Source organism: Zootoca vivipara, chromosome 2 (assembly GCF_965207765.1).
Source record: "Zootoca vivipara chromosome 2, rZooViv2.hap1.1, whole genome shotgun sequence".
Classification (NCBI taxonomy): Eukaryota; Metazoa; Chordata; class Lepidosauria; order Squamata; family Lacertidae; genus Zootoca; species Zootoca vivipara.
The window spans coordinates 14,759,777-14,774,164 of record NC_142584.1 but is presented as its reverse complement, the minus strand read 5'-3'; the positions used below and the strand labels follow the sequence as shown (position 1 = coordinate 14,774,164).

At 43.8% G+C, this 14,388-nt stretch overlaps 1 protein-coding gene across 3 annotated transcripts in view; it reads left to right on the top strand.

Moving 5' to 3' along the window:
- Positions 1-14,388, top strand: part of CA10 (carbonic anhydrase 10 (inactive)) — a 305,607-nt gene that overhangs the window by 128,557 nt on the left and 162,662 nt on the right. For all 3 annotated transcript variants that reach the window (XM_035103821.3, XM_088661348.1, XM_088661347.1), the window contains one exon: positions 2,364-2,506. In XM_035103821.3, the coding sequence (XP_034959712.1) occupies positions 2,364-2,506 (143 nt within the window). The remainder of the gene's footprint in view (positions 1-2,363; positions 2,507-14,388) is intronic.

Here is a 14,388-nt window from a genome sequence, read left to right as displayed (position 1 = left end):
AAAAATGCATTTTCTGCCTCCATTTGTAAAATTAGGGCAGCTTCCAACGCATAATTAGAAAACTAGGGTAACCCATCAATCCAAGAAGCCAGCTTGAAATCGTTTTAACTAAAGATGACGGGGACTGAACCTGAGCTATGATAATCAGACATGTTTTCAGATTAGCTTATGAACACTTTTAAGCGCGTCTGTGGACATGGGGGTGGCAAATCTACGCGGTCATTTTTAACACCTCCAGCTTTTTCCATGAGATCAATGATATGCTTTAAGCCACAAACCGATGTTCAGCGCTGGTGACACGTCCACCTTTGTCGGATCTCTGCTGCTTCAGCAAACACCAGGACAATCCCTCTGCTCACCTGCTGCTTCTGTCATCGGGAGGGAAGAGAGAGAGAGAGAAGGCTCAGCACAGCAACACAAGGGAAAGGAAGTGAAGCTGGAAATTAAATTTTCAGGCCTTATGAGTACAAGTGGAAGAATGGAGGAGATGGATTTATCTGTGGGGGAGATGCATTTCATAGCACACAGCAAATTGAAGGCTCAGCAGAATACCCCTCCTCCCACCCCTTATCCTTTGAAGATCCCCCATTGGGTTTATCGTTTGACTATGTCAAAGGTTAGCCTGACATAACGTGTCCTAAGATGTTTGTGCCTACATGCCAAAGCTCTTCCTTGAAAGTAGCCTTCTTTTCTGTAGCTGAGATGTTAACTTCAGGCCCCTTCCACAGCCACAGGCACTGATCACATAGATGACAGCTGATGAGGAGATACAAATAATCAGCATGGCATCCTCAAGAGGGTATTGCAGAGACTGGGCATAATAGGTCCAGTAAACCAGGAACCACCTTATACAGAGCTTCAGGGTGACTTGTCATGGCAGCTGTCAAATCTAATAAAGGAATGTTTCAGCCAGACAGTTTCGTCTCCCACTAGGACCTTGTAAGACCAATTGTCCAGTGGTAATAAGCATCAACTGCAAGTTCTTACACAAGTCGAACTGATCTCCCCGCTCCCCTCTTTTTGTGTTTCTAAAGGTATATCATTGAATGCTTACCTATGTGAGGACTATAGTTGGAAAAGAGAGAGAAATCTATGAAATAAATAATAGTGACCAGCACCCTCCCAGCCCTCTCAATGTCATCATGGCAACACTGAGAATGCTGAATGTGTGTGCATGTTACCTGTCGGGGTTAATTGCTACAGCTACAGTCATTAGGAGACCTCTTTCTGAGAATCATAGAATTGTAGAGCTGGAAGGGACCCTGAGGGTCATCTAGTCCAACCCCCTGCAGTGCAGGAATATGCAGCTCATCCCCTATGGGGATCGAACCTGCAACCTTGGCGTTACCAGCACCACGCTCTAACCAGTTAAGCTATCCAGGCTTCATGTAATGGCTGTTTCACTGGCTGGCGTGCAAAGTTGACAAGGCAACCTGTTACTTGGCAGCTAACAAAACAGCATCATGTGTTATTTATTATTATTTCAGGGTGTGCCTTACTTCTGTACTTGTTCACCTGCTTAATAATAATAATTATAATAATTTATTATTATTATTATTATTATTATTATTATTATTATTATTATTTATCCCCAGCCGCTCTGGGCGGTTTCTAACAGGATATTAAAAACACAATAAAAGATCAAACATTTAAAAACTTCCCTAAATAGGGCTGCCTTCAAAAAGGACTGGTTTCTTTTTCTTTAGGGAGTGGGGGGAGGTGGGAATACATTCTGCAAAATCGCATGGGATTAGCTAAGAGTTCTCTGCAGTTCTCTGCTTTCTAAAGTGCAATTAACCACAGTTTCTGTAGTGGTTACAGGCACCCTGGGAAAGGAAAGCGAGAGAAACAACCACCGCTCGAGAAAACAATGAAGGAGCTGGAGTATTGGGAGTAAGCCAAACCCTTGGCTGGCAGCAGAGGGATTTGATGGAGCAGTATAGCCACTGCCACTCTAGCGGATTCTGTGCTGAACAACCCCTATCCCTTCCCCTGAAACATCTAGTTCAAGCTATCCCCAGTGGTGATGGCACCAGTGATAACTTCTGCATGCGCACCATTTGCTTGGGTACATTGGTGGGCTCCTCACAGGCCGGACTTTTCCGCTGACAGTGGGGCTTCCTCAGTGGCAGTGGCAGAGGCCCACCCCCTCCAAGCCCCCTCTAGTGTGGAGGATTGGAGATTTGGATTGCACCTCTTGGCTTCTTTAAAGGGTTCTATAAATTTTTGGTCCTTCCTTATGTTGACTTTTCACAGTGATTGTTCATACGGGATGTACAATATCAGTAGTGCTTGTATTGACTTCCTCTGCCCTCTTCCCAGAACCTCTTCTTTAAACTTCCTTCTCTTTTCTTTCATTACAGTTCCTTCGTTTTGGGGCTTGGTGAATTCCGCCTGGAATCTTTGTTCTGTTGGGAAAAGGCAGTCACCCGTCAACATAGAAACCAGCCATATGATCTTCGACCCCTTCCTCACCCCTCTTCGCATAAACACAGGGGGCAGAAAGGTAAGATTCCAGCCATGGCTTCCACTCTTGGGGGGGGGGAATGCAACAGCTGTTTCACATTGGCATCTTTCCATATATATGACAATGCCTTCCCCAACAGTTGGGATCTCAAACTAGGGGCTCAGCCAGACCTGCGCTTGTCCCATACCTAGAAAGCATGGGGCCAAGCAGTTTTGCCTTTGCCCCTCTGCTTCCCCCCAGAAATCCTGCTCTTTAGTGCTAAATTGGAGCAAACGTCATTCCAGAGAAAAGCCGGCTGACATTTGCGCTGATTCAGTGGTTAATATTGGGTTTTCCCAGAGGGAAGCAGCAGAGAGCAATGTCAAGCCTGGAAGAACCCTCACACTATTGTAGCTACTGTACATTTTATCCTTCCCATTATCAAAACCACATACACTTATGTTGTGCTGCCTATATCTTTCTGATTATGTGCTTTTATGTGCCTTGTGTACTACTCTTAATACAGGGAAATCGTTCTTAATATTTGGAGACTTCTGCATAAGATGAGTTCTAACTTGAGTCTTATTAATGTTGTAATGATTATACTCAGAGGTGCCTGGTCCTGTTGGTATGCTTCATAAAGTTTTAACACTGTAGGCTACTAGCAGAGAATTCTGTCCCTTGCATTTTTCTCCACCCTCTAAAATCTTTAATGAATTGGGGATAGCTCTGAACTGAAGTCCCCTCACTGAGTTTGTTGCCTTTTTGTGGCCAAAGGAGCTCCACTACCAGTGGTGGTTGCACAGGGGGACAGCAAAGAGGAACAAAGAGGAACAAAGTGTGTGTGTGTGTGTGTGTGTGTGTGTGTGTGTGTGGTGAGAGGAAGCACTTCCCTTATAGCTTAGGCCACCAGGCGTGCTTTTATTCATTATATGATCCCTGATTAGCTAGTATCTCATTGTGTATATGGATAGCCATTTAAAAAAAAACACCAGTATGTTTGGGAGGACTAAGGGAAGTTCCCCATTTCTGCCTCAAAAGTTCAGTTGATCCCATTTAAGAACAACTTAAGGCAGTGTTGGCCAAACTTGGCCCTCCAGCTGTTTGGGGACTACAACTCCCATCATCCCTAACTAACAGGACCAGTGGGTCAGAGATGATGGGAATTGTAGTCCCAAAACAGCTGGAAGGCCAAGTTCAGCCATCACTGACTTAAGGGAAGCTTTTACATGTGCGTTCAACACAGCATTGCTGTATCATCGAGTAATAACTTCTACTTGTGCAACGATCACCACACATCCAACAAACAGCACCGTGAGTCACTCTCACATCGCCTGACAACACCTTTTGCCTCATGCTTTTCAATTAAAGCACTTCATGTATTCTGTTTGGTGGCAAGTCACTGAGTGGTGATGAATGTCTCTGCGTGGATCAGTTTTTAAGCATTGGCTTTGTTGCGTCCTATAATGGGGCACCCAAAGGAGACTTGAATTCCTAATGCTGTGGAAGGGGTTTTCACTTGGCGGCTGCTGTGTGCTTAAGATGAGGTTGCTAAGGTCACTTGGAAGGTCACTTCTTGCGCTCTTAGCAGCAAGTTGAGCATGTCTTTCACATATTGTAGGAAAATCAATAGCCAAGCTGAATTGCCTCTTTAAGCATTGCCCAAACTCTATGGGTAGGACCCACCTCTGTTTTATTCTGCATCATCAGCTACCCCATTTCATACCTCCAGGTGAATGGATCATGTGCCCACTTACAACTTGCTGATTAGAAGCAATGGTGTTTCTGATTAACATCAAGAGAGGCATAATGCAGTGTCTTAGCAAAAGCTATAGTCTAGAGCAGGCATCCCCAAACTGCGGTCCTCCAGATGTTTTGGCCTACAACTCCCATGATCCCTAGCTAACAGGACCAGTAGTCGGGGAAGATGGGAATTGTAATCCAAAACATCTGGAGGGCCGAAGTTTGGGGATGCCTGGTCTAGAGGTTTTCAACATTTTTGAGTCTATGGCTCTTGGCCAACTTCATTGTTTCTGCGGCTCCCCTGTGGGAAAATGTGCTTTGTGTCTCAGGAGCCCAGTTATATCACTCCTTGCCTGCCCAAGCCAGCAACTCCTCACCCCTTTTTGGATACCTTCCCTTGTGGGGCGTTCCCCCAGCCTCTTCTCCCCTCTCATAGGGTGGACGCTGCAGCAGCTGCTAGTCTCTGAGCTGCCACCCTCTGCCCCAAAGAGAGTTGCCTCCTCATGCAGCCCCACGGGGGGAAAGGAAGATGATGCCCCCAGTCTTAGTGGCCCAACAGAAACTGGACAAAGGAGGCTGAATGTGAGGCTATCAGCTCACTCGCCTCAGGAGGCAGCAGCAGAGGGCGCTACTGGGCCTGCATGGCAGAGAGACTCCCCTTTGGTGCCAGGCGCTCAGCTCCCAGGCAGGCCTTGTATGCAGTGAACACAAGACAGCTCACTGCCCGGCCTCCCACTTGTCTCCCTGTTCCCAACAGCAAGGGCTGGGCTCCCTCAACTGCTTGCTTGCTTGCTAGCTAGCTAGCTAGCTGGTTTGCTTGCTTGCTTGCTTGCTCTGAGGCCACCTTAGCTCCTGGCAATCAGAGCCCCCTGGCCAGGGGTGCCTGAATAAAATAGGGGGAGCAGGTAAGCCCCACCTACATAATTGATTGCATGATGAGGTGCATGCACACCATTGACATGGCAATGCCCATCAACTTGGGGGGTGCCCCCTCAAATACTTGATTGGGGGGGGGCAAAAACCCCTTGGCCCCTAGCAGTTGGCTCTTATGCCCCTGGTCAACCTCAGAAGCACCATTCACCTGGGTAGCTTGTAGCCAGGGCCACTGCAACAAATAGGCTTGCGAGCCTCCGATAGGCAGAGATGCAAGAGGGCAAGAGAGGAGGGAGGGAGGGGAGGAGGGGAGGAGGGGAGGAAGGAAGGAAGGGAGGGAGGGAGGGAGGGAGGGAGGGAGGGAGGGAAGGAAGGAAGGAAGGAAGGAAGGAAGGAAGGAAGGAAGGAAGGAAGGAAGGAAGGAAGGAAGGAAGGAAGGAAGGAAGGAAGGAAGGAAGGAAGGAAGGAAGCTGGTGCTGCCTGCAGCTTACCTGACTATCATTTAAGGTGCCACAGGCTGCCGTGGTGCACTAGTTGAAAACCACTGATCTAACTTATATTAGGAGTTACCACCCAGTGCCCACAGCCACCATGATGTCCCTGGGCAAGGTCCCCAGTCTCTGAGCTGGTGAAATGCTTTAATACACAATAGGGAGTGTGGAATGAGAAAACAGGTGCAGTGTTTGGGATCCCCCCCCCTTGTGCCATCAACCTGCAAGCATTTCAGATGATGTCATGGAATCATCCCTCCATTATTTACTCTATAGCTTCCTTTTTATTACAAAGAGCCTCTCCAGCACCTCAAGACAGTGTGTCACTAGAACACCTAATTGGATTCCAAGACCTGAAATATCAGCTTGAGATACTTAATGAGTTTACATGCAGATGAATTGTCCCAGAAGGAATGCAAGTATTGGAAGAAACCCCACATGCTGCAATTTTCTCATAATAAGGCTGCCTTTGTCTTTTGATTATATGTATTTAAAAAGAAATCAACAAGAAGCTCATTTGCAGATAAAGTCTCCCTTCTAATCGAAAATTCAGGCTCTCATTAAATTACGCAGTGCATTCTCTTGTTCTTCACAAACAAGCAAAAGAAAAATAATCCTGCTTTTTGCATTTTCCCCTTGATGCTCACAACACATAGGCACCACTGGAGCAAAACAAAAGAATTTATTAAGAGGCGAGTACAGGCCCATGTCAATCAGACAACGAACACCACAGCTCCTTATGCCCAAAATGACTTAAGTGCCTGAGATAGCACTTTCTTTTAAAAAGACTAAAATTACTGCCAATTGGCTCATTTGGTTCACTCATAGGGAGTGAAAATTGCATTAAGGAAAGGTTGTGAGCCTGGTGTCCTATAGAAGACACAACTCCAGGTATAACTGAGAAAGACTTCCTGAAACCCTGGAGAGCCTTGGCTAGTCAGCACAAATAATATCGAACTAGATGGATCAATGTTCCTAACTGATTCCCAAAGTCATATTTCTGGGTAATTTAGCATTATCCTCTTTTTAAAAATGCCTTGTATCACATAATATTTAACGTATAAGTTTTCCTGGAGTTGGAACTGCACCGATACACTTCCAGTGGAAGTGATAACACAATGTGGCAACAGGAATAAAAGTCAATGAATGCATTTAATGTTTTGGATTTTCCGGTCAGTTTTGCCGTTTCAGCGTAGTTTAACAGCTTAGTTTGCCATTCCTCTCTGGTCGGGACTCTTTCATCTCTCCATCTCTGGGCTAGTAGCATCCTTGCTGCTGTTGTCACATACATAAAAAGTCTTTTCCGTTCCTTTGGAATGTCGGTACCAATTATTCCTAATAAAAAGGCTTCTGGTTCTTTTACAAAAGTTATTTTAAACATTTCCCCCTATTTCATTAGAAGGAGTACTTTCTCTTAATAGCCCCAGTTATCTCAGGCAATAACCAATGATGGTGCACTCCAGTCACATCTGGAGAGCCACAGTTTCCTCATCCCTGCTTCAGGGAATTCTTTCTACATCAGCCTGTCTGTCATGGAACTTGTGCATGTCGTGGACCCGCGTTTACGGCAAAGGAGTCTGAGCGTATTCTAGGAGCGTATTCTAGGGTTTTAGTCCCCATCTTCACCTTTGGACCTGTGTTTCTGTCCCTCAAGGATTGCTGTCTCATCCACTAGTATCTTTATATGAGGGCGAGCAGGCTGCCCCCTGCATGTTGCTTTTATTCTCACTCTTCTTGTCACAGTCTGCCCCGTTCCCAAAACCTTCTGCTCTAAATAATAATAATAATAATAATAATAATAATAATAATAATAATAATTTTTTATTTGTACCCCAGCCATCCGGCTGGGTTTCCCAAGCCACTCTGGGCGGCTTCCAACAAAGATTAAAATACATTAAAATGTCACACATAAAAAACTTCCCTAAACAGGGTTGCCTTCAGATGTTTTCTAAATGTCAGGTACTTGTTTATCTCTTTGGCATCTGATGGGAGGGCATTCCACAGGGCGGGCGCCACTATCAAGAATGCCCTCTGCCTGGTTCCCTATAGCTTTGCTTCTTGCAGGGAGGGAACCGCCAGAAGGCCCTCGGAGCTGGACCTCAGTGTCCAGGCTGAACGATGGGGGTGGAGACGCTCCTTCAGGTATACTGGGCCGAGGCCGTTTAGGGCTTTAAAGGTCAGCACCAGCACACTGAATTGTGCTCGGAAACGTACTGGGAGCCAATGTAGGTCTTTCAGGACTGGTGTTATATGGTCTCGGCGGCCGCTCCCAGTCACCAGTCTGGATTAGTTGTAGTTTCCGGGTCACCTTCAAAGGTAGCCCCACGTAGAGCGCATTGCAATAGTTCTTTACTAGTTCTGCTGCCCATTCTACTAACCATACCATTATTTTCCCCTCCAGCTGGGAACATGACCACTGCTTCCCATTCGTGGGACAAGAGAACAGTCTTGAGTAGAGACTATTTTAATGAGACCCAAGGAGCAAAATGGGCCTAAGCTCCCAGCCATTGCTGTGAGCCTTTCTTAGCATAATGAATAATCCAGCCCTTGGCTTCACATATGTTTGGAAGGCACCTGCAGTTTGATTGAAATGGTGTCTTCTTTTTCTGCCATCACAAAGAGCCATTCCACCTGATGTGGATGTTTTGAGGCTGAATAAATCAGTTTGCGCCAGCCACAGGCTATTATTTAAACTCTGTAATGCTGTGTGGGTAAATGAAAATTATTCAATTGTATCCTTTATAGCTTTCTTTGGAAAGAGCACATTCAAAAAAATTGCAATTGCAGAGTCATTTAAAATAATGCTTTTATAAATAATTGGTTCATCCAGCGTATGTTGGCACAAAATAATTGCAATACTAGAAGTCTTCTGACTTAAAAGAAGGGATAAGGATAGAGGGAGAGATCGGTCAAATGGATTCTCTGACAGCTAGTTTTGATTCCATGCTGTTCAATCAATTCAGAGTATTACTGGCATTTTTTTCTTCTTCGAGAGTGTAATTTATGACAACTGCCAAGCTATGCTTTGGTGATTACTAAAAGGACAGATACTGGCACGAGCCATATTTCAACACTGCGGGAATATAAAATGAACTGCTAGAAATGGTCCAGGAGGAATGAATAGCAATAAGACATCAGTGTCATCTGAAAACTGATTTGTGATTGATTTTCAGAGGGCTTAATAATCTGAAGCTTTGATGTATAGTGTTTGGAAAGTTATTAAGTTTGATACAAACGTCTGAAAGTTTAACAAATAAAGATGCAAATAATAAATTCATGATGCAACTTAACTGTTATTCATAGGGGCTCCAGGCACTCAACCTTTTGCTAATAGCATGTCTATTGGAAAATAAAGTTTTGTTTAAATTATCATTTATTATTTATTTATTAATATTTTAATTATTTTTAAATTATTCCAAGCTGGGGTTGATGGGAAGTTGGTTAGAGGTTGGGGGAAGCTGGTTGAAGTTATACCTTCAGCTAAAACAGTGTTTCCCAAACTAAACTTTGATCAATAGCTGGTTTTGGACTACAATTCTTATCACCTTTGACCATTGGTCCTGCTAGCTAGGGATGATGGGAGTTGTAGTACAAAAACAGCTGGAGATCCAGGTTTGGGAAACCCTGAGCTAGAACATCACTAATAACTTGGCACTCAACACGTCAGTACAATTCTATACATTACTATGACTCCTCTTTCTCCAAATATTCCATCTACAGACACAATAAGTGAACATGTTTTAACAATTACCGCATTTTTCCATGTATAAGACGCTCCCATGTATAAGATGTATTTTTGAGCCCCAAATTAAGAAATAAATAATGGCAACATTCCATGTATAAGATGACCCCCACTTTTAAACTTAAAAAATGAGGGGAGGGGGTATTGTCTTATACACGGAAAAATACAGTACTTTTTAAAACTTAATTCTAATACTCCTAATCCATTCTTTGGGGAACATCAAAGTAGTACAGTCATAACTCGGTTTAAGTACGCTTCAGTTTGAGTACTTTCAGTTTAAGTACTCCGCGGACCCGTCTGGAACAGATTAATCCACTTTCCATTACTTTCAATGGGAAAGTTCACTTCAGGTTAAGTACAGACTTCCGGAACCAACTGTGTACTTAAACCAAGGTACCACTGTATGTGCCATAATGATTGCTTATCACTCAAGTGACTTTCAGTCGGCGCTTCAATAATTTTGGGCTGCATTCCTATTTGGACTCAAGTGGACATAAGCATCACTGAGTGCAATGGGTCTAACTTCAGAATAAACATTGTGACGTTAGAGGATTTTCCTGTCAAACCATGGTAGCTTCTTGGTGGGCCTAACAAGATGTGAATAACTGCAAGGAGAGGACAGATGTTCTCTAATAAGGCATCCTCCCATCTTTGACATAATCTAGAGAAAGTCACGCCTGCTTAAATTCTGTTGGGATCGATGGGAGGAGCACTCAAGCACCTTTTCTTCCAATGGGATGGGTGCATAATCTAGACGGCATCCTTTGCAATTTGAAATTTGCTAGTGGTGTGTCAAGTGCATGAGTGCCTAGCATTTATTCATCCCTGTATGTGTCCCACTGACTGCTTTGCTGCTTTGTTTCCTTTGTCACCTTGTTTAACAAACAGCAATACTGTAGATTTTGTAAAAGCCCTCTTATTTGCAATGGTTTGCAATGAGGACAGATCTAAACAACAGACAAATCTCTTTCATCATGCAGTCTAAATCTTTTTAAAATGATTATTATTAATTTTACATAAAATCACAATACGTAACAGCATATCCTCTTATTAAATCTCTTGGCTCAACCGAGCCTAAATGACTCCCTCCCGCCTAATGGTTTACAAAATAAAAATTTCCATGCATTTCACTTCCTTTCCTATTCTTGTTATATCATTACTTAAAATTTTAAATTACTCAACCTGAATAGGTAACTAATTCATCTTACAAATCTTCAGATAACCCTGCTAATGATGTTAATTGCTTACCCTTGTCTTTCGAATATAATTTAAATTTGTTCCAGTCATTTTGGAAAGCTTGGTCTCGCTGGTTCCGGATTCTTCCCGTCAGTTTCGCCAGTTCTGCAAAGTCCATCATTTTCATCTGACACTCTTCTTTTGTTGGTACTTCATGCTGTTTCCATTTTTGGGCTAATAAAATTCTTGCTGCAGTTGTTGCATATAAGAACAATTTTTTATCTTGTCTCGGTATCTCTTTCCCCACTATATCCAGTAAGAAAGCTTCTGTTTTTTTTAACAAAAGTGTTTCTAATCATTTTCTTTAATTTATTATATATCATCTCCCAGAAAGCTTTCACCTCTTTACATGTCCACCACATGTGGTAAAAAGTACCCTCCTTTTCATTACATTTCCAACAGACATTTTTTTTGTTCTATACATTTTGGCCAATTTAACTGGTGTTAAATACCACAGCAGTCACGAAATTAAAAGATGCCTGCTTCTTGGGAGAAAAGCAATGACAATCCTAGACAACATCTTTAAAAGCAGAGACATCACCTTGCCAACAAAGGTCCTTATAGTTAAAGCTATGGTTTTCCCAGTAGTGATGTATGGAAGTGAGAGCTGGACCATAAAGAAGGCTGATCGCCAAAGAATTGATGCTTTTGAATTATGGTGCTGGAGGAGACTCTTGAGAGTCCCATGGACTGCAAGAAGATCAAACCTATCCATTCTGAAGGAAATCAGCCCTGAGTGCTCACTGGAAGGACAGATCGTGAAGCTGAGGCTCCAATACTTTGGCCACCTCATGAGAAGAGAAGACTCCCTGGAAAAGACCATGATGCTGGGAAAGATTGAGGGCACTAGGAGAAGGGGACGACAGAGAACGAGATGGTTGGACAGTGTTCTCGAAGCTACGAACATGAGTTTGATCAAACTGCGGGAGGCAGTGGAAGACAGGAGTGCCTGGCGTGCTATGGTCCATGGGGTCATGAAGAGTCGGACACGACTAAACGACTAAACAACAACAACAACAACAAATACCACCTATACATCATTTTCATCACATTTTCTTTAAGTGTACTGCATGTAGTAAAATTGATACCTCCTTCTATAACCTCTCCCATATTCTAACCAATGTCTTTAGCCCAGTGTATCATTACTGATTTTACCTTTTTATCTGTAGTATGCCATTCCAATAGTCTAAATCTTGCTTAAATCGAGGTTTCTCTTTAAATTGGTTTAATTCATCTTGGTTACTTCACCAAGTTATATCCAAGCATAGCTTCAGGAGAGCACATCAGTGCAGACTCTAGGACAGTCATAGAGTCATAGAATGATGGAGTCGGACGTTATCCCCAAGTCATCTAAGTCAACCCCCTGCAATGCAGGAATCTCAACTTAAAGCACCCATGATAGACGGCCATTCAACCTCTGCTTAAAACCTCTGATGGAGAGTCCGCAACCTCCCAAGGGAAACCATTGCACAGTTGAACAGCTCTTAATGACAGAAAGTCCTTCCTGATGTTTAGTCAGAATCTCCTTTCTTGAAATTTGAAGCCATTGGATCAGGTCCTATCAGGAGAAAACAAGCTTGCTCCCATGTGACAGCCCTCGAGATATTTGAAGATGGTTATCATATTTCCTTTCAATCTCCCCTTTTCCAAGCTCAACATACCTAGCTCCTTCAACCTCTCCTCGTAATAATTACAATACAGTGGGACCTCGACTTACGAGCTACTTGACACCCGACATTTTCGACTTACGAGCGGAAAAAGTAGCCGCGCGCTTACAATTTTTTCGACATCCGAACGGAAAACCCATTCGCGGCTAGATGCGGTTTCCTCGACTTACAAATTTCTCTGTTTCCAATGCATTCCTATGGGAAGCCGCTTTTCCTATGGGAAACTCGACTTTCGAAGTTTTCGACCTACGAGTGTGCATTCGGAACGGATTAAATTTGTAAGTCGAGGTCCCACTGTAATTTGATTACTGAAGCTCATAGGAAACCAGGGCAAATGAGCTAGAACTGAGCTGTGAGATTCTGCATTAGCTGAAGCTTGCGGATCATCTTCAGACATAGCCCCATGTTGAGTGAGCTAGCAATCCAAGATTTGACATAGCTTGTGCATAGCTACATCTTATGTGTACCCACAAGATAGCCTAGCTGAACGTTAACACCGTGATACTGCTTGCCCATAGTGCATATTGATGTCTGTATTGTGTGGTGTTGGATATGTAAAAGCATCATGTTCTGCCAGCAACACTACATGAAAAGAAGCCAAAGCTGTCACAGAACATAAACTTTGGAAAGGACGCCAAGATGTGTGTGTGTGTTTGGGAAGCTGCTGAATAGTATCCAATTTAAAATGTTCTATTCCGCTGAAAAGCCGTGGTTCTGTGAAATTAACATTTGATTCCTTCCAGTGTCTAATTAGGGCTTGCCGATCAGAAGGTCGGCGGTTCAAATCCCCGCGACGGGGTGAGCTCCCGTTGCTCGGTCCCTGCTCCTGCCAACCTAGCAGTTCGAAAGCACAAAGTGCAAGTAGATGAATAGGTACCGCTCCGGCGGGAAGGTAAACGGTGTTTCCGTGTGCTGCTCTGGTTTGCCAGAAGCGACTTAGTCATGCTGGCCACAGGAAGCAGAAGCTGCACGCCGGCTCCCTCGGCCAGTAAAGCGAGATGAGCGCTGCAACCCCAGAGTCGTCCGCGAATGGTTAGGGGTCCCTTTACCTTTACTATACACAGTGCTGAATTTTTGTGTGGAAGACTTCCCAGCTCCTCTGTTACTTTTGGAAAAAAAGAATCTTCTGATAAAGATAGGGTTAAAAAGAAACCTGTCAGCCCTCCTGCCTGTCACGTGGCTTCATTATAACAATCTTTCCTACATATCTATGTCCATAAGGAATTCAGTTGGCCAGAAAGTCTCTGTGGTTTAATGTTGGCTTATTAACCAGGGTCTTGAACAACAATCTGTAGTTGCAGTTTTAACTTGATGGTCTCTGATTTGAAGCAAGACCCTCAAAGCTTGCTTCCAGTCAGTCAGGAGGCTTTTGTCCATACGCCACGTTCTTTGCCTTTGCTCTGCATATTTGAGCTGTGAATACAGAATAGGAATAGAGCAGTTGGGTGAGTAGGAGCCAATTCCATGTGGTGGAGAATATTGAAAAATGCCTGAAATACAAATCAAGGATAAAGACCTCTGAAGTTTAACAGCCTCGGAGGAGTCCAGAAATTTCATAACGAAATTGCTTCTAGCAGCCAGGAGCTGTCAGAATGACAAATAGACTAGTCTTTAATATCAGTTTACATACCAGGGCGGGGGGGGGGGGAGAGAAACAAACAATATTTCTCACTGCAAAATCTGTAGGCATAATGGTTTCCGACTCCTAAGATGACAAAAGTAAAGCGGTCCAGAAGCTAAGACGAAACTTTATCCAGGATCACAGATAACATTGTCGGAAAATCAATACCTGTTGTAAAGCCCCTGGGTCAATTCTGTCGTTTGTCTTAAGAGTTACTAGTCAGATGTCTGGTTAACCAACGGTTTACTACTTGATGCTCTTATCTCTCAGTGTACCATTTTGTGGTGTTGAGATAGTTTTCTCACTGAATTTCACATTACATTGTTTGGGATTTTTTTCCATGGCGTCTGTGACTAGTTGAGGGACAGAGTTCAACATAGCACAACATAGCATCCTAGAGCAACCTTTTTCAGCCGTGGGCTGGTCCACCGTCCATCAGACCATGTGGTGGGCCAGACTATATTTGGGGGGGGGGATATGAACGAATTCCTATGCCCCACATTTTAAATAGAAGCACATTCTACTCATGTAATAACACGCTGATTCCTGGACCGTCCGTGGGCCGGATT